The sequence below is a fragment of the Leuciscus leuciscus genome, assembly GCF_965113295.1.
Source record: "Leuciscus leuciscus genome assembly, chromosome: 6".
NCBI lineage: Eukaryota > Metazoa > Chordata > Actinopteri > Cypriniformes > Leuciscidae > Leuciscus > Leuciscus leuciscus.
Genome location: NC_138730.1, coordinates 18,899,706 through 18,921,405, shown reverse-complemented (window position 1 = coordinate 18,921,405; position 21,700 = coordinate 18,899,706). Strand labels below are relative to the sequence as shown.

General features: G+C 37.2%; 1 protein-coding gene across 2 annotated transcripts in view; it reads right to left on the bottom strand.

Annotated features, from left to right (window-relative positions):
- Positions 1 to 21,700, bottom strand: part of LOC309501629 (low-density lipoprotein receptor-related protein 8-like) — an 86,608-nt gene that overhangs the window by 40,156 nt on the left and 24,752 nt on the right. For both annotated transcript variants that reach the window (XM_082173777.1, XM_082173778.1), the window contains exon 4: positions 10,563 to 10,685. In XM_082173777.1, the coding sequence (XP_082029903.1) occupies positions 10,563 to 10,685 (123 nt within the window). The remainder of the gene's footprint in view (positions 1 to 10,562; positions 10,686 to 21,700) is intronic.

Genomic DNA, 21,700 nt, shown 5'->3' with positions numbered 1-21,700 from the left:
GGTAATTTTAAGTGACCGCATCGTGACTTTATAGCATAAAAAGCCCTCCAAGCCTTTTCGCTCAGTGTTTTGAAAGCCAGACCGAAGCGTCCCGAAGCGCTGATGTCGATGCCCAGATGACTGTAGCTAGTGCTGTAGGACCTGCTCTTTATACGTGAACTGGTGTTTGTGTCCCTGAGATCTGGCCTTCTTCTGGAACACCATTCACTCACTCAACTCACTCACTCACTCACTCACTCACCTGAACTCACACTCATTCACTCACACAACTCAATCACATTCACTCACTGAACTCTCACTCACTCACTCACTCACTCACTCACTCACTCACTCACTCACTCACTCACTCACTCACTCACTCACTCACTCACTCACTCACTCACTCACTCACTCACTCACTCACTCAACCCAACTCAACTCACTCACTCATTCATTCACTCAACTCACTCACATTCACTGAACTCTCACTCTACTTACTCACTCACTCACTCAACCCAACTCAACTCACTCACTCACTCACCTGAACTCACACTCATTCACTCACTGAACTCTCACTCTACTCACTCACTCACTCACTCACTCACTCACTCACTCACACTCATTCACTCACTCAACTCACTCACTGAACTCACATTCACTCACTGAACTCTCGCTCTGCTCACTCACTCACTGAACTCACACTCATTAACTCACTCAACTCACTCAACTCTCACTCTACTCACTCACTGAACTCACACTCATTCACAAATCACTCACTCACTCACTCACTTATATTACTCACTCACTCAATCACTGAACTCTCACTCTCACTCACTCACTCACTCACTCACAAACTGCACTCTCTCTCTCTCTCTCTCTCGCTTATCTTACTCACTCACTCACTGAACTCTCACTCTCACTCACTCATTCACTCACTCACTCACCTCTTTCTCTCACTCACTCACTCACTCACGCACTGCACTCTCTCTCTCTCACTCGCTTATCTCACTCACTCACATTCACTGAACTCTCACTCACTCACTCACTTATATTACTCACTCACTCAATGAACTCTCACTCACTCACTCACTCACTCACTCACTCACTCACTCACTCACTCACTCACTCACTCACTCACTCACTCACTCACTCACTCACTCACTCACTCACTCACTCACTCACTCACTCACTCACTCACTCACTCACTCACTCACTCACTCACTCACTCACTCACTGAACTCTCTCTCCCTCTCTCTCACTCACTCACTCACTTATATAACTCACTGAACTCTCTCTCTCTCACACTCACTCACTCACTCATATCAATCACTCATTTATATTACGCACTAAACTCTCTCTCTCACTCACTTATATCACTCACTCACTCATCCTTCATAGTGCATGAACTCAAAATTTAAAAACGAACAAAGCCTCTTTATGAGAAAAGCGCCTGCCATGAACATTAATTCTGATTAAACAAAGTGCATCAAACCATTGCTCATATCGAACATAGACAAAAAGATACAAATAACCTATATCAGATATGTTTAGCCTTACCCTGTGGTACTATAGGTCAAAACAACAGGAAAAGAAATGATGCAATACTGAGAAACAAGCACGTTCATTGAGCACTTTGTGTGAATGCATTGAGACGTATCCCGTCTGAGCATCACTGCAGTAGATTCAAGTTATGAGGCTTTCAAAAGTGGATAATTAGAGGTGTATTACACTGCAAATACTTCACAAAGCAAGGCAGGAAATCAATTATCATCAGACCCAGGTGAAATATCATTTTGAGCCAGGGCTCCCGTTCTCCTGGCTCGATACTCTGATACTGGCACGGATGAACTGATCAGGAGTCTGAGCGGTGAGAGAATGCCTGGGCTCTCAGTTTATAGCTTGATGAAAATAGAATCATGATTACCTCTACAGAAGGAGAGAATGTATCAGTGCTGCCAAGACTTGAGCCTCTGATGAGGACGGCTGAATAAAACACTGATTGATAAAAATAATCTGGAAAACATACAACCATACTAGCCCATCCATCCAAAATGTGTTTATGGCTGTTATTGAAGATGCATAATGATTAATTAGCCTTTGTGTTTCGCCAGGTCTTTTAACACATATGAATTATCATCTCCCACCCCCTAGCGTGAAAAAATGGTTGGAGGCTGTTTCATTTGCTCTTAATAGGGCAATTAACATTCTGATTTATATCTTGTGAGATTGCAAGAGTTTTTAATGTTTCAGATGGAATTGACTTGCAACAAAGGAGGATCAGAAGCAGGTTGGTTTTCAATTTTCGATATATTATTTAAACTATATCCGAGTCTTGTGTTTAATTAAAAAAACAAACCTTTATTTAAATGGCCTTTCAGTAAAGGATTTTAAAATGGCATTAAAAATGTTGACACACTAATGCTTCCTCAGAGTGTGTCCACAGAGATGACCTGCAGGTTAATTACAATTAACAAGTGTAGGCTAGTAAAGGGACCAGATCATAATCAGAAAAGAACTAGACAACAAATTATTCAAAACACAGACAGATAAGAAATAATAAATTATGTAAAGTTAACTAAAGATAAGCCCAGAAAATGCGCTCTGGATGTTTAAATAAAATAATAGCTGGGCTGTAATAATAATTTAAATATCTCAGGGACACAATCACTAATGTAGACAGTCAGACAGACTTTCTACGATTTCATATTTTTTCTATAATAGTATAATAAAATAAATAAGATTTTTCATAATAATATAATATAATATAATATAATATAATATAATATAATATAATATAATATAATATAATATAATATAATATAATATAATATAATATAATATAATATAATGTTACACTTTATTTTAAGGTGATGTAGATACATTGTACTAACACAAATATGTCCTGTGTAATATTAATTAACTACATGTACATACTATAGAGTTACGGTTAGGGTTTGGTTTAGGGTTAGGGTTAGTTACTTGTAATTATGCATAATTTAGTGTTACAATTGTTACATAATTTATTCATCTTTGTTAATGTTAGTTAATAAATATACAACTGTTCATTGTTCATTGATAATATTAACAGATGCAACTTTTGATTTTAATAATGTATTAGTGAATGTTGAAATTAAGATTAACAAATGTTTTAGGAGTATTTTTCATAATTTTAACAAATGGAACCTTATTGTATTACCTATTTTATATAGTAATATAATTTTACTTAGTCATTGTATTCATTTTATATTATTATTATTATTATCATAAGTTTATACTGTGATTTATATTTGGATTATAAAATATGTAGCTCAAAATTATGATATTTTATCACCTGCGAGACTATCCTTTATTTTAACAGGCAGAATTGGAAGAAGAGACAGAGAGATTGTGGAAAATGAGGGAGTGTGAGAAGCCATTAATGAGAGACAGAGACTGGAGAAATACTATTACGAAGAGCAAGGGAAAGGGAAGCTAGAGAAAGAGTCAATTTTCACAGCTTCTCAAAAGTAGGGCAGTGAGATTCACAGCGGGGGTTTGTGAAGACACCTGATTGGCTGAGGTGAAACAACCATGTTTAATAAGCAGAGCTCAAGCACCTCCTACCAAAAGTGTTGAAACATTCAATGAGCATGACACATGAGTATGAGCCCTTCCACTAACATCAATTCCCAAGAGTCCAGACAATTTATCAAGAAAACCTTGGGCGAGGATGTCAAGGACACATTTTTGCCGGATCTGCTTCTCCTTAAGAATACTTACTTGGTGGTACAACAGCCTATAGCATTCATTCTTAGTTTAAGCTATACAGTGTCACAAAGAGTTTCAGACACCTAAGCCACACTTAAATAATAAATGTATTAGATAAATAAAATTGCATCTACAAACAAATAATATTACATTATTTCTTTGAACTAGCTTTTTGAATTGTTTTTGCATTTGAAGCCATTGCCTCCTCATGTTCACACCTAAACCACAGGTGTAGTTCATCACATTAACTAACATGATCCACTAACCAGAGTTTTTTCATTCATTTTGAACGATATCTATGAGTGTGTCTCAATCAGCTCCCTAGTCGTGACTATTCGGCCATTTTAAGGGCCTCAAACGCGAAATCCTACCAGTGCACTGAAACACTGTCCTGTCCAGTCCTACCACACTGTTTGCTCACAAACAAAGTCCCAAAATGCACCCTGAAAACCAAAAGTGTGCTTTCTTTTAAATAAATGTCACTTGGTTTGATATACTGCTATAAAATGCAATAACTTTCATTCATTTTAAACGTAAATACAAGATAAACTGTCGATTGATGTCTGGCCAACACAAAAAACTAGGGCAGCATGATTATGACAAAAATCACAATTGTTAGTACTTCCATTGATATTGTATTAAAGGAGAACTTGGTAACTTTTTTAACTTAATAAAACTGTCTAGAAATCATTTGGATGGTTAAACAACCTGTTCTGGTGATATTGGTGACTTTCCCCGCTCCCCCCAGCGTTCCCAGGCGGAAAACCAACCTTGCAACTTGCAACACTACCGTCCCGGCAAGTTCGAAATTGGAAGTCTCGTGATAAGCGAGAACTAGAACGAGAACGAGCGCGAAACACAAATTGCTTTACGGCAATTCAACATAAACACACACGCATGTATGATGTATTACCAGATTACCCACCTCGGTAGACATAGCTCCACGCGATACAGTTGGCTTGCTCCGATCAAAACAAACGCACATGAGCAGCGGTAGCGAGGGGGAGGAGGCCGCCGCAAATGAGTTTTTTACGACTGTGTTGTGAAATATACACCCCCCCACAGCTGTAGGGGGAGCTCGTGGGGAAAACATGCGACAACAAAAGGGAAAATCAGCGAAGAAGTGACAAGAGTTCGCTAGAGTTACCGAGTTCTCCTTTAACAATTAGCCTATTTAAATCAACAGAATTTATAATAAAAGAGATTTTGTTTTTATGTAGTTAAACATTTAATCAAGACAATTCGCATTAACACTTTTAGCAGCTTGACAAGCAAAACTGTTAATGCTGAATAAATTATGCAGAATGCGAGTACTGGAGTACTAAAATGGTCTCATCCCATAATAATTACTGAAGCTGCTCACACGACGGCTAGAGCTCTGCAGTTCAGAGAGAGTTCACTGCCTGAACCCTTACAAACACTCCTACAATAAATGAAGTTGTCCACACTGCAAAATTAACTCTTATTTACACTGCCTGTGCCTTGATTTATGAGAAAGTTGCAGTTTTGTTCAGTTATAAAACTTGTGTCAAGTGATGTTTAACACTGGTGTTGTTCATTGGGGGGTCACACTTATACTGTTGTTTGGTTAAAACAGACTGAAGACAATAAGCGTAACAGTTTTTTTAGTTGAATAATATTTGGAAGTAACAGGAAGTGGGCTAAACTGGGCAAATTAGCATGAGAGCGCAATTCCAAAAAAGCACTGATGGGAGAGGAAAGTTCTGTGTGTGATCTACTGATGACGTGCAAATTAAAGAACAGACGCAGCCAGATCATTTCCATAATGACCAACACAATCTACCAGGTAGTGTCTGGTTTAAGACTTGCTTTTTTGGGGCGGTAAATAATGGCGCAAACACCAGTAAATTGACAAGCGCAAACCTTAGTAAATAAAATCACCTTGCATGATTCATTTAAAGGTTGTATAAGTGATTTCAGGCCCAAAAAAGGCCCAAACATAAATGATCACATTCATCTAATCTTTCCTAACGATCTGCTAGCTGCTCGCCCCATAAGCAGGCCGTCAAAAAACGCGTCTCTGTAGGCAGCCTAGGCTCTGAGATCTGCACACAAAAACAATTGGTTTCACCAACCACTCAAAACCAAAATAAATAGTGTTCCAACCAATCACCGACAGGGGGAGGGTGTTGTGAGGTTTTGCGCTCGTGCACGGCTGCACGCGAAGTCACTCCTCAGAACTCACAAACACATCCTAAGACATTGCACTGCACAGTGCACACACACACACACCTGACTCCAGTATCTCCACCTTTCAAAAGCCTTCCCGATAACTATTCGTGTCTTGGAATAAACACGATGGTATTCCCTCGCCCTAATCCTCCTCCTCCTCTTGGGGATTGACTCAGCCATGTTCAATTTCTCTTGTTCATTGATAGACGCTGGCTTCTTCTTCAGCTCCGACTTCGCGTGCAGCCGTGCACGAGCGCAAAACCTCCCAACACCCACCCCTGTCGGTGATTGGTTGGAACACTATTTATTTTGGTTTTGAGTGGTTGGTGAAACCAATTGTTTTTGTGTGCAGATCTCAGAGCCTAGGCTGCCTACAGAGACGCGTTTTTTTGACGGCCTGCTTATGGGACGGGCAGCTAGCGGATCGTTAGGAAAGATTAGATGAATGTGATCATTTATGTTTGGGCCTTTTTTGGGCCTGAAATCGCTGATACAACCTTTAAATACTCTCCTCCCATAAATATTGCGTCTGACGGGAAAGTCCTACAAATGCATATGCAACAAGATCAGCTGCAAAAATAACCCTGTCCACACCTTTTCAGCGCTAATTTTTCTTTAGTAAATCCTGACAGTAGTTTTTAACACCAAAAGACGGTTTGCGCTAGCGCAAGCTGTTAGTAAATCTGACCCCAAATGGCTTAAAAAAACATACTAAACAGAGTTAAAAAAAGGCCAAAAGTTTTCTGTGATTTTTACAAAAATTGTATTAGCTCAGTACAAAAACCATTGCGCCTAAAGAGTGTCCCCGTAAACCATATATACAAGTGTGTGTGTGTGTGTGTGTGTTCACATATAGCAAGTGCTATAAAAGTCACCAAGTTTAAAAAAAAAATCAAAATGTACAATTTAATGACCAGAGCGAGAGGGTTAAATTCCCCCTGTGGTGAAAATCCAGCTTTTAATGTTGTTTTATGTCTATGTGGTGTTTTTAATATGCTTTAAGACAAACCATGTGCAAATTCATAAGTCAAGACCATTGCTGAGTATTTTCTCCTTAAAACTGCAGTGAAAGAAAGACAGTCTCAAAAACGAGGTTTTCTGACGTCACAAACAACCTTGTAACCAATCAGGAGTGCGTTTCCCAAAAGCATCGTTAACCAACTATGGTCACAAGTTCCGTCGTTATCAGCATAGTTCAACGAGTCGTGTTTCCCGAAACCATCGTACGAACATTGGCAAACAGCATCGCAAAGTAGTGTGGTTGGAACGACAGCTCTCGACCTGTGGTTAGAAGCATAGTTTCATGTTTGCAAGACATGTGGACTCAATAAATCCATATCTTGAGCAAAATAAGCAAGCTGACATTCAGTACAATCAGTATCTTTTATTTATAATACATAGAAATGTAATTTATGTCTTTTAGTTTGTCAAGAGATTTAAAGCACCGTTTTTGAAGAGTGCGCATGTGCGAACATGTTCTACTATGTAAGAACGAGCCTATGATTGAATCTGGAAATAAAGCAAAATAGCTGAGAAAAATTTGAAATAGTCCTCACCTTAGCATTAATTTGATATCAAACAGTTTCATTAAAATAAGTTATTACTCCACCTCCTGCTGCGTGACCTCATTAACCAACGTGGTTGAACTACCAATTTGCGAAGATACGGTTTTGGGAAACAGTCGTGACTAGCTAGTTGATTTCTTCAACGATGCATCATACTAAGGTAGTTAAGCAGCGAGTTGCGTCGTTGTACGGGAAACGCACCCCAGGTCAACGTATGACAGTCAACGAGTGGCTCTCTGAGCTGGTGTGAGTGAGTGGAGGCAGGGCTAATTTGCATATTCATAGAACTGAGTATACTAAATGTGGCAAGGGTTGCATTGAAATGCAATGAATGCAAAGTAAAAAAAATTCAAGGTTAAAAACATTTAAATATGTAATTTTGGTGATCAAAGATGAGTTTTAAGAAATAAAATTATTGACTACTAGTTGGGGATATTTTGGGGATATTTAATCTAATTTTATCAATCAATAAATTCCTCTTGAAACAAACTTTGTTGTATTATTTTAATTTAATACTGTGAAGCTGCTTTGATACAATCTGTATTGTGAAAAGCGCTATACAAATAAACTTGACTTGACTTGACTAGACAACAGGGGAACTTTAAATAAAACATACTTTTTCTGTACGGATCAGAGTGTTTAAAACTCAAAGGACTGTCACTGAATGACCTGTAGACTAACCTAGTGTTGCACGGTGTACCGATACTTCAAAAGTATCGCGATACTCGGAAATTAAAAACGTCACGATACCTACATTTATCAGTATCGATACTTAAAAAAAAAAAAAAATCGCCTCCCTATGGACGTCTGTTTTTTTCCTGACGCACGCAGCAAAGAACCTGCCGCTGTCAGTGTCATGTGACAAAACACTACAGCGAGATGGCTGCATGTGCGAGCACAAGTGGTCCACGACTCGTAGAAAAAGATGACGCGAGGAGTGACATATGGAAGTACGTTGCCTACTGTCGGTACACGATCCGTTCCACCTGCACGATCCGTTTCACGCATGCGTAGTAGACGCAGTAGAAAACGCACATGCGCAAATGATAATTCTGTTTTGCGACGATTTACGACACTGCACGATCTGTTCCACGTAGTTCTTTCTTCATGTAAGTGCAGATTGTCTAGGCAGAAATGCATATTATGTTCCTTATTGTCTTCTGTAAACAACATTGAAGGGATCATTTTCCTCATTTAGATTATATAGACCCATACCATACTAATACAAAATTACTCAACTTAAAAGTTAACTAATATTAGCAGCTTTTAATAATAAAAAAACGACACAAACCGTCTTTGACAATACTACTGACCTCAGACCAAAACACGGCAAGTTAAGCCTAATACCATACAGCAGTGAATCGCAAAGGAGAGAAGCCTATGGAGGAAACTGATCATGTATGTTAATGTAACAACTCACAACTCCTTTATTATTTTTGGATTGGCAACCACGTAAACACATCGTAATGCATAGCGTAAGCTACATTTAAAAGCATCAAAATAGACCCGCTGTGAAATGTTAAACACAATACAACGTTACACAAATATGCCGCAAGTTGTGCCATCGCATGCGTGGTTCCGATAGTGTAGGAAAACCGTGACGTTTTCTACTACGTAATTACGCGCATGCGTGTACGGATCGTGCAGGTGGAACGGATCGTGTACCGACACCTACCTTGCTCTGTTGCACGGTGCACCGATACTTCAAAAGTAAATCGGAAATGAAAAACGTCACGATTCCTTAATTTATTAGTATCGATACTTCTAAGAATGACCGCGTTCCAGATTTGTAAGGCCGGTCACACACTGGCTGCGTGTCGTGTCCGTTTTTATTTCGGCTCCCATGTTAACTGCCTGCGTGACACACGCGTCTGGGCGCAGCTCGAGACGCGCGGAAAACGTGTGCATGCTACAAATAGAACCGACGCCTATTTTTCACGCGACATGCAAGCCTGTTGGAAGCGTTTCCAGGCAAAATAGAATAGGAAAAGATGTTTCTATGTCATTTTGACACGAATACATATTAATAAATGACATTTTGATGTTTGAAAGTTTTGACATAAATACAATATCAATGTAATTAAAAAAAATATTATCGATTTTCAAATATTGCACCTCTCAATACAGAACGAATTATTCTGTAGCCTATTTTGCCGTCAACACTGCCGACGTTGTCTTTGCTGCTATATATTTATGTTTAACATGAAGTATAGGCCTTCCACACATCTCTCTCTCCCCACATGTCAAATATATCACCAATGAGGCTTATATATGTTACCAATATTAAACATTGTTTAATATAATCGCTGTTCATATTGTTATTCAAAGTTCAGAATCAAGATAAAGCTCTTATGTTTCTTATGATAAATGAGATAATGCTGCTAAATTTATAAAAAATTTTACCTTGAATGTCAGTGCTCTAATTTACTTTTTATATTTTTATATTTCATATTTCGTTCAAATGTTTAATATATCTGCTGTTCATTTGTTCATTTATTAGTGTGTTATATGATTAGTATGTTGTCCCGGTTTTAAAATAAAGCACAGCAATGATATTTGAGTGTTTCTCCCTTTTCAGGAAAAGTATCGAAAAAGTATCGAAATCGCAATACTTGACTTGGTATCGGTATCGAAACCATAATTTTGGTATCGTGACAACACTAGACTAACCTAAATGTCTCACTATTACATTCATGCGCACAACAGGTATATCTGTGATTGGTTACAATGCTCAACCTCTGCAAAACACTTTGTAAATAGAATAATTACACAACAGGCGCAGACCTAAATTAATTGCTATAATTGACTCTCAGTTGTAACTGTCTAGTACTACAATTGTCCAAACAACACGTAATTGTCCAGTACTAGAGTGTTTCAATAAAAGACAGAACATAGACTTGTGCTCCGGAAATAAAACATTGACTAGGTCTCTCTCTCCTCTCTGTGCCTTTCAGAGCCTCGACTGAAGCAGATCCACAGCACTGGGGTGAAAGTATGTTCAAAGTATCACCTCAGCCTTGAACAAAACTCTCTGTGGAGAATCAAACACACAGTCTGAGAGAAAGAGAGCAGACTCACCTGCTGCACAGTCCGCTTCATCTTCGCCATTTTCACAGTCTCTTTCTCCGTCACACCGCCAGGACAGCGACACACACTTTCCTCCACAGTCAAACTTCTCTGGTGGACACGTCTGTTTGACTGCTGTGGAATAGAAGCAGATGTTTGAACATGTTAACCTAAAACGTCAAATCATTCTGCTGATCTCACTGTGTCTTCTTGCCTAATGTTTTATGAATGCTATGAATTCGGACATACTACTCAGCACACATACTGTTTTTCAACAACTATATAGTATGGAAGTAGGTTTGTCGGGACGCAGGTTTGGTTCCCAATTGATTCCAACTGTTGAATATTAGCATGTTGCTAAGCTAATGACACAAACACAAGCATGAAAATAACCACCACAAATATTTGGTAAAAGTAATTAGTAGGTACTTTTTTTAATCAATACTTTTCAGTATTGAATGAAGTTTATATAATATTGATCAGTTTTTTTTTTTTACACATCACAGTGCATTCTGGGATTGTCTTGTTCATGAAGGACACCTGTCACCATTTACTCACCATTTACCATAATTCTGTCACCATTTACAGTGGTTAAATGGTCAATTTAAACAAAACAACATTGAAATTGGAACAACAAAATTATCACAGAACGAAGACAGAGTTTTATTTTGGGCTGAACTACTATATACTTTTAAAGCAGCATAAGTGTACAGATCATTTGAATTGGTGAATCAGTTCATTCAGTTAGTAGTTCATTCATTTGAACAGTTCATTAGTTCAAAGAGTAAATGATCCATTTTATGACTCACCGCCGAAATGTCCTTTTTGTAGCAAAATATATAGTTAATTGCTGCTCTTTGAGATGAGGCAAGTGGATCTAAATGCAGCCGTATACTTAAATAAACAAATAAAACAAAGAAACAAGCAATGATTAATACTAATTAAATGTAACAGAGTGCTCTTAAACACAAGCAACGCCAAACAAAGAACAGAAAAAAACGGAGGTTTAAGTGCTTCATTTTGGGCCCACCTTGAGAGTCCGTGAAAACTAAACTGAAACTAAAACTAAAGTGACAGTAACAATAAATGATTTCATCTTGCATGGGATCTGATCATAAAAAAAAAAAGTTAAATGCCTCATAAAAAAAAAAAAAAAATGTAAATATGATAATGTTAATGACAGCTGTAAACAGGGTCTCAGAGCTTTTCTCTCCTGGCATCCTTCAAAAGAATTGTTCACCCAAAAAAGAATATTGTCATTATTTACTCACCCTCATGTCGTTCCAAACCTGTATGACACAAAAATATGTCAAAATATCAGAGGGTGAGTAAATGATGGCAGAATTGTTGTTTTTGGGTGAACTATCCCTTTAAGTGATAGTAAACAGGGTCAGGCGGCAGATCAGAGGGCCCGTGGCCCTCGTTTTAGCAGATCTGTCCCCCTCTCTCCTTCACAGTCACGGTCAATCTGCTCCATTTGGCATGGATGTCTGTTGATATTAGATAACAGTTTGAGAGGTATCAGAAATGCAGGCATAAATAAATCATCTCTGGCTGCAGAGGCCTGGAGAGCCGCCACAGTCAATGAGTCTGCCGGGGCCATTCAGCTGCTCTTATATCATGAAAGAATTCACAGGGGCCCAACACGTTGTACCAATTAGCCTGGCCAAGGATATGTTGTATACAGCTCCATTGAAGCAGTCAGTTTTGACTTGAGTGAATTTATTATCAATCGCTGGATCTGTTTCATCATTTAAAGGAGTGATACACATCAAATGGGGGAGTGATTTCTGCATTATTGCAGCACTTGTCCAACCCTAAAGTATCATTCATCAACCAAGATGGCTGTCATTAATCTTCCTGACTTTATTCAAATATGCTTATATTGAATGCAAGTCAGCCTTGCTATTGAAATAGTGTGAACCAACAGTGTCATGTCATAACACTTCATGGCATACAAAGGATCTGCAATGCAGTAATGCAGTGTTTTAGTGTGCAGGAGGGTGTGTGTCAGTATTCATTTTTTAACTGAAACAATTGTAATGCTTCAGAGATTCATAAGCCACCAAGAGAGGACAGACTAATTCTGAAAACATCAACAGGACACATTAAATGTGGAGCTTTGTTCCCAAACCTAGTGAGCTGTCTTGCCGTCTACAGCCTACATCAGCTGACAGGATCTATCTGACATGGAACCTAATAAGTGACAGATTTGGAACGTTCTTCACAGCATGTGTGCCACACAAAGTAGCACCAATCATGTGAAACACACAGGAGACTTGGTACACAATTGTCAAACGGTAGAATGTCGCTAAGCTAAAGGCACAAGAACAAGCATAAAATATGCAGCACAGAGCACTCAAATATTTGCTAATGGTAATTAGATGGAGCTATCAACTAATAATTTTACATTCTAAGTATAAGTGCTGTTATTGTTCTTTGAAAATAGAACTAAAAAATTTTTTTTTTTTTTTTTTTTGAAAAAAACATTTGTTAATTGAAATAAAGCTGAAATAAATAAATAAATAAATATAAAATTAAATAAATTTAAAAAAAATATAAAAATTACATAAAATTACTAAAACTAAAATGAAAACAAAAATAAAAACTAGTTCAAAATGTTTATAAATGCTATAATTGTATATAAAAATACTAAAATAACAATGTGAAGTATCTTTGTCATTGACCAGGTTTTACATAGTTTTTTTGTTTGTTTTTTGTTGTTTTTTATAATCAGAGAGCATTCTGGGATTGCCTTATCTGTGAAGACACACATGCAATGCTGCAAAATGATCTTCAACCTTTACTCATCCTCATGTCATCCCAAACGTTCTTTCTTTCAAAAGATCAAAACAACACTGGACTCCAACATTTCAATATTTATACTGTGTCTTTTTGCAAAACATTTTGTTACACTAAATAGCATGAACAAAAATCAGCAGCCTCAAAAACACTTTCACAAGGAACTTTGTATAAAAATATCAGAAAAAACTACTTACTAATATATATTTCAAACATTAATAAAGACAATTAGTTATAAAATAAGAATAAATAAATTAGCAGTAGCACAATTAATTCTACTGAACAAAGTGCAAGAAATCAAATATAATCAAATGTAAGATAACACCGCATATAGTTTTTTTTTTAAATGATAAAATATAGATAAATCCTTATGAAAGTTACACAAGTTATTCAGTCAAGGTCAGTCACTTTACAAGGATATTTTGACATATATTTTGACCGCTCCCGGGTCCGCATGACAGCTTTCACATCACCAGCTTTTCATACAAACTGTGCTCTGTTCGAAGTAAACTGCCAGTGTGAAAGCCCCCTAAAAGGATTTGGTTTTAAGAGGTACGGCCTGCTATTTCTGCTAAAAAGCAGGAAAAGGGAAGAAAAGGAGAGTGAGAATGTCAGCAAGGTCAGAAGAGCTTTCTTCAGCCCCATGTAATCTCACACTTGTGTTGTCTGCAGAGAGGTGTGAGGTAAGAGTGCGGTGTCGTGAAAAGGTCGCGCGGTGGACTCAGAGGAGACATTGGGCTTTGCTGATGGCTATTTGATCAAGGGCTTCTTAACTCCACTTCATCAAATCAGCAGAGTCAAATATCACCGCTAGTCTCTAAACACATTAAATTGATCCCCACTTCATAGTCAATTCTGCTGTCAGAAGAGCTGCCATATGGAAATAGAGTACAGGAATATCATGTGCCGGAACATTAATGTAGTCACCTTTAACTTAAAGCTGCAGTGTGTCATTTCTAAGCCACAAGCGACACCAAATAGAATAGCAATATACATTAGGGGCTTTCGCACCAGATAGTTCTAGGAACTTCTAGTTTTAACCACCAGGGTGGTTCCCCGAGAACTAATGGTTCCCATAGGAACGTTTTCCTGTTGCATTCGCACCGCCAATAGGAACTCTGAAGTGACGTAAGCCGCGCTTGTTGTTGGGACTTTTATTTTGACGGCACTGAGAACGCCAGAGCCTGAGCAAACAAACAGTGCTCGCATTCTCCGTGTTCATTAGTTTACGATCTGTCTAACAGTCCCGTTCTAATACGTTATTGGATAGAACTGTTATACATAGAAAGTAGACAGTAATGAAAAGTTATTAGCGTATGTCGTGTTGCTAGCTGAGCAGAAATACATAATCATGATTCGCTTGGTCTCCTCAAAGTTCTCCTCAGCGTAAAGGTTAAGAGGCCCATCTATCACTGTTTTCCATGTTCGTAGAGCTAGTTTCTGGAGTAAATATATAGGCTATAATCTGTGTGTTTACACATACTTTTAAAAAATGGCGGATGCCGGTGTTTTGCGTGCGTCCGGCCAATCAGCATACACTAACGTCACGGATAGGTCCTATAGTGCTGGTTTAGACCCAACTCTGAAGTACAAGCTAAATGAGTTCCTCCAAAAGAGTTCCTAGAACTAAAATTGTTCCTAGTTCCTGCGGTGAGAACGCGCCAAAATCCGGGTACGTCCGCCAATAGTTCTAGAAACTATGAAAAAGTTCCTCCAGTGCGAAAGCCCAGTTTTGGAGCTGAATATGTGTTTTCTGAACAACAACAACAACACTTTTAAAAATTGTCTTTACTATAGAAGCTGGTTTCTGCCATGGAATAAAATTAATTAATTAAAAAGGTCATTTCAAATTTTTATCTCACAATTGCGAATTTATACCCCACGATTCTGACTTTATAACTTGCAATTGCGTGCTTGGAGCTTTTATAATAGCTTATAAAAGTTATAATAATATTGCGAGTTATAATAATAAATTTATCTTGAGCAGCAAATCAGCATTGAAATGATTTCTGAAGGATCATGTGACACTGAAGACTGGAGGAATGATGCTGAAAATTCAGTTTTGACATTACATTTTAAAATATATTAACATAGAAAACAGGTGTTTTAATATTTCACACTATTACTGTTTTTACAGTATTTTTTATCAAATAAATACATGTACTGACCCCAAACTTTTGAATAGTGGTGTATGTACAAAAACTCAACTTTAACACAATTCAATTTTACTTTTATTAAACATTTACAGAGCACTAGTACAGCGTGACTCTTGTTAGCTCCATTGTTAACATGCTATTGAGAAACAAACTAGGTCATTTCTAGATCTGGGCCAAATTAAAGAGACAGAAAGCTAAAAAAATAAATTATTTAAGCACTTTTTTAGTTCAGCTGGTATTATAGTTCACTTCATAGACAGATCAGCGAACTAGTAATAATCCTTTGATTATAACTGAGTAATGTTACAGCCAGACAGGCTTCGATATACTGAAGAAAAAGATTTCATGCACTAGTCCAGCAGTGATTTAAACATATTGGACAACATATGGCAGTCAATTACATAAAGTGGGGCAGCAAAGCCCTGGTTGTGCTGTATTTTGACGGTAGAGATCACAAACATTCTCAGCTTTCAGACACTAATGCTTTCCTTATGAATGTTTAGCTTTTCCTTTTAAATGCCGTTAAACCGGCTTTTATCATTCCTGTGTGTTTTTCTGCAATAGGAAAATGTTAAATGTGCTGAACATGGAAGCATCATTCATTTTTAAATAAGACATCCATAATAGTGTTCACTAATGTGAGAGCACAAGGTTACTCCAGCATGAAATCTGTGCGTGACAGACAGCGAAGGTGTGTGTGTGTGTGTGTGTGTGTGTGTGTGTGTGTGTGTGTGTGTGTGTGTGTGTGTGTGTGTGTGTGTGTGTGTGTGTGTGTGTGTGTAGGAATGTACTCATGCTGTACCTTTAGGTTTATGTGCATGTGTGTAAAGCGTGGCTTATTTAGCCATCATAATAGAAGGTGAGCATCAGTGATCCTACTTGGGAGGACAGGTTAGAAAAAAATGCAGATAAGCAATGAAATTTATTTAAATAATAAGGAATTCATTACAAGATTCCAACTAAAATTAGGGCTGTCAATTTGTATTTTGATCAAATAAATGCAGCCTTGGTGAGCATAAGAGACTTCTTTCAAAAAAAAAAAAAAGAAAAAAAAAATTATTCCAAACTTTTGACTGGTAGTGTATTGATATGATTTATTTTTAATAGATCGACAGCCCAAATAATGACATTAATTTGTTTTTAATTTACACAACTAAAAAGCACAAAAAAAAGAAAAGCAAAATGACAGCAGATTCAAAGCTTAGAGCAGTTAATGTAATGCGTTTAGCGTGGACAGACAGATTGCAGCAAGCCCGGTTTGGACATGGTGAAACTCTGAGGATATTGAACAGCTCTAGGCACAATCTCAGGGTTGCCATCTCATAACACTTTCTTTGACAAGACCTGAATGCTGAAGTAAGTCGTTTGAGGCAAAACGCTAAACAAAGCCTTTGAAATATTGCTGGATAAAGTACATGCTTCATTGTTTATGGCAGCTATACAATTTAAACACGAATGAGGTTTTGTTAAGTTACACAGGTTCAGCGCGGTCATAGTGCTTTTGGGGACAATTTACAAGATCCAATTATTCAGTTGCTATGAGTGTTGTAGAAAAGGTCTTCTTTCTTTGCAAGAAATCTCTCAAGTCAAGAAGCTGCAGATGGCAGCTGTACATCTACCAATCCCGATCGCATAACTCTCTTTTATACCATTTCACTGAGGCTGTCTGGCTTCTCTTTAAAGGTGGCATGCCAACAACTGGTCAATTATTTTTTTTATTTTTTTTTTTATGTCAAAACAGCATATGACATTTAAAGGTACAATATGTAAGAATTTTATGATAAAATATCCCAAAATCACTTGCACAGTGTGATATTTTTCCTGCAGTTGTGTACTTACAATATCCCAAAAGTTCCCAAAGATTTTTAATTTCAGAGAAATTCCAATTTTAAATAATTGGCCGTCCCGGAATCCCTGTTCACTTATATATGTAATACACACGTAATATCCGCGTTATCCCTGGTTTCCGCTCGTACTGCCACAGTAACCATGGCGACAGACGTGGACAACAGCGTTATGTTTAGCGGCACGCTCACGCTGTTGTTGTTGTTTTGTTCAAACATTATGGATCATGGCAAGCAGACTTTGGGAAAAAAGGAGAACTAAAGCAAGGATCAATATCAGCGTGGCGTTTTCGAGATGCCGAGAGCTCCACGTCTGCAACTAACTTCGACTTGACAGAGCTCTTACATGTACTTTATTAGACAGGTGAGCAAATGTACATAAAACTAATCAATGTTATACAGCTCAACATGATGAAATGTTAGAATATGATCAGTATGTTATTCTAATGTTGATCTAGCTTACTGCTAGTTTCATACAGCCAAATTAACACATAGAATAACATTATAACTTTCAACACACTCAAATGCAGTTTAGTGTGATAGTGTAGAAACAGTGCTGCGTTACCTCACAAGTTTAATTAGTCTAATAAACTAACCTGTGTGAGTATTATTCAGCACGTGCGGGTAGTTTGGTGAAATGAAATGTCCTTATTCCTTTATATCCGCGAGGACATTTTTCTCACTGTAAAAATTGGTCTTTATATATTAAAATATATATATCTAATTTTATATTTTGGTAAGACTATAAAAGTATATAAAAACAATCGCCAAAAAGTTGGACTAGAAACCTGTGAACTTAATCTTTAATCTTTGTCCCGCCAAAGATTTATTTTGATCTATTTTGATCATTTAATGTGACAATACCAATAACGGAACAAAACAATCTGATACTGTTTGTCAAAATGTCCTGTGCATTTAATCTTGGAGTGTAATAGATCTGCCACTTTTCCATGTAATGTGTTACTTTGTTGTTCACTTTGAGTCCCTCAGTGACTAATTACCAAAGTGATAATTTTTTTATTTCACGTATAATAGGATAAGTTAATATTGCAAACTGTTTCTTTGCATTTATTTTGGATTTATTATGAGTATACTGGGCTGGGTATAAGGTACTTTGTTGATGACCGTGTTTGTCCGCCACCACCGAAGACCATTTTTGACACGGGAAAAACTCTGTATAACTAAAATGAAGTAACATCAAATACAATCCTACACAATAATACTCAGTCTATAATGCATAACAACTATTTATGCAAATGAATAGACCTCCAAATAAACAGCATCTAATTGGTTCTTATATCTTGCCTGTCAGCTAATGGTTTTTACACAGAGCATCGGTCTTACTTTGTGAATTCATTAGAAGAGCAGTTGTTGAAATGTGCCTTGAGAATTTATTCCATTTAAATGCATTAGATAACTCTTTTGTGTGGCATTTCTGTTGAAGATGCTTCTTAAAGATTATGAAATCCCATTAGCATGCAAACTCATGAAATGAACAGTCGCCTATACTGATGAAATAAATAAATACAATAATATACCCATGCATTAGCTGGAAGTAAATGACTTATTTTTTAAATCCACATTACTGGCATACACAAATTGAACATGATTGTCTCTTTCTGCTGAAGTTAATGCAGACATGGAGCGGAAAGAGCAGAAATGCCGCAGGGAGCTCTCATATTTGAGCTGCAGTCAATCTAATATGACGTTTCATGTTCCACAGCTGTGCTCCTCACCTACAGATGCCGGTATACTGTAGTCATGGAAACAGAGCCATGGTTTTATTGTGCAACTCACAAAATGCTCATATTGGCCACATGAAATCAATATAATCACTGTCTATTTTTTCACTTGTCAAAACAGCAACAAGAGGCCTGTTGGACAGACTAAACATGTTGTTTTTGATTTACTGAGTACCCATGTGCTCAGCTGAACACATTGAAACAACTGAAACACTATGGTGGCTGGAGAAAGTAATATGGCCAAAAGCATAATGGCCTTGAGTGATGTAATGCTTTTATAAAAAGGCACCAATATAAAAATTACAGAACATCAAAACACCACATCCAAAAATGAGTTACATTAATAATACTCTAACAACAACATAAAGAATAGTAATAATAAGTAGCATTATTATTAATGCCAATAATAAATGTGACTATTTAATGGACATGGTGTCTTACTGATATTAACGTTGGTACTGTCCATATTAATCATAGACATTTTTCATTCCTAAAACATTTGTCTTCTTCCAGTGTTGAAATAGATTTTGAGTCCCAGATGTTCAGTGTAAAGACTGTAGTTTGCCTGCCTGGTTCATTAATTCATTAGACTGCTTACAGCTGCCAAGCCATGCAGCAACTCAGCACATTAATATTGAATCCGGCTAATGTGTGGTCACAGGTGTGCGTTTACAATAACTTTGAGCTGATATTCAGAATTTAGAGTTGGAACTATAATAACTTTTTTTTTTTTGCGCCTTTAAAGGAGCTTCTCAAAGCGTTTCACAAGGTAAAAATACAAGGAAAATACAGCATAAATCAACAATAGTACATTGGTGTATTAAAACAATAAGAAATCAACAATGTTACCGCAATTAACAGTAGGCTAATTTTCTTTAAATTGTGTTTCCTGAATTTCAACAGTAAGTTGGTTCAACAACCTGGGAGCAGCTACAGAAAAAGCTCTGTCACCCATGGAATATAACTGTGTTTGATGGACAGCCAACAGGCCAGGCTGAGAAGAGCCAAGCGGGAATAAATAAAGACTGAAAAGTAACGGTCCTAAAATTGAGCCCTGAGGTATGCCAGTAGAAACTGGTCCAATATCATGTTTAGAATAGCCTATGCTTCAGTATGCTGTTCAGACCAGTTGGATTCTTTATTACATATTTACATACTAAAAAGGAAGAATGGACAAACATACCAAATGAAGGAACAATCCACAGGACAAAAACTACAAGTCATTCTATTTTCTCTGTTTTATCATTTAGTACAGTGGTGAAGTTTTGTCTTGGGGTTTTGTCTTGACTGTGGACTCATTCATCTTTAATGGGAACTCTAGCACAAACAGCCCTTTCTGTAGATGTCTCTCATGTTTTCCCACTGAACATCATCCCTGAACACACATTTTCTGAACTGGTTGGGGATGGGGACTGAATCATTCATGATAAAAGTGCACACGCGATAGCAGAAGGTAAAAATGTAATTAAATACTAGATGAGATTCTCTGATGAGCTTTGAAATAACTTCCGCTGAATAAAATAACACTCCTATAATTTGATCCATGGGTACAAAATACATTGAAAAGGAACTGAAAAGAATTTCAGCCTTGAATACATCACAAAGCCGTGAGTACATAAGAGTTTACGTGATGCTATCTACATGAACTCTACAACATGTCACATTTAATTTTCTCACAGAGAGGAAAGAACATTAACTGGATAAATTAATCAGACCAAACATCAGACAAACACAATCATGTTTCTGGACAACAAACACACTGGGTGGCCAATCAGTGACTGTGTTTAAACTGAGAGGCCAGCTTGACTTCAGGTGCAGTTTATAGGAGTGTGTTTAATATTAGGAGCCTAAAGGAATGTTCTGGGTTCAATGCAAGCTCACTCGGCAAAAAAAAAAAAAAAACGACTCGTCCCACATTTCACAGTAATGCATTATGGATGATTCATAATAAGGCATTCTGGGGGGTTAAACAACTGAAATGTGAAGCTTGTATTAAAATTGCAGCATGTATATTAACTCTTCTGTACAAAAAGTATGTAACTGGAGCTGTTGAAAGTTATCTATGTGATCCCTTTAATGCTAAGATTTCTTATGTGGATAAATTTGCCCTGTTGACTTCTATTAGAGCGATACTGTAAAAACAATTGTGCTTGTTTTTACAAACTGAGGGTTGAGTCAAAATAATTTTCTTTTGCAGAATAGGCCTATCACAGATGCAATTTATAGTACTTAACTTAAATTGAAATTGTAACAATCCTTTAAATCATAAATTCTCAACCAGGGGCCTCGGCAAACTTCCCCAATAGGTATTATTTAAAATTAATTAAATCACAACAACTCACGGAATAGTTTTGCCATGTTTATGATAGGAGTTAAACGATTTCAGATTTTTTTAAGTCGACATTTATGTGATTGAAGTTGACGTCAATAATGAACAATAAGCCTAAATCTTGGGCTGAGACTCGAAAGCGGGTTACCTTATGCACAGCTATGGCATATGACACAGTGCTGCCCACAAGGCTATTGCTCCTACATAATAGCTTATTTTAATCAGTTCTTTTGTCTTTGGGTCATTATAGTGAAGCTGTGGGTTTTAGTTACTAATA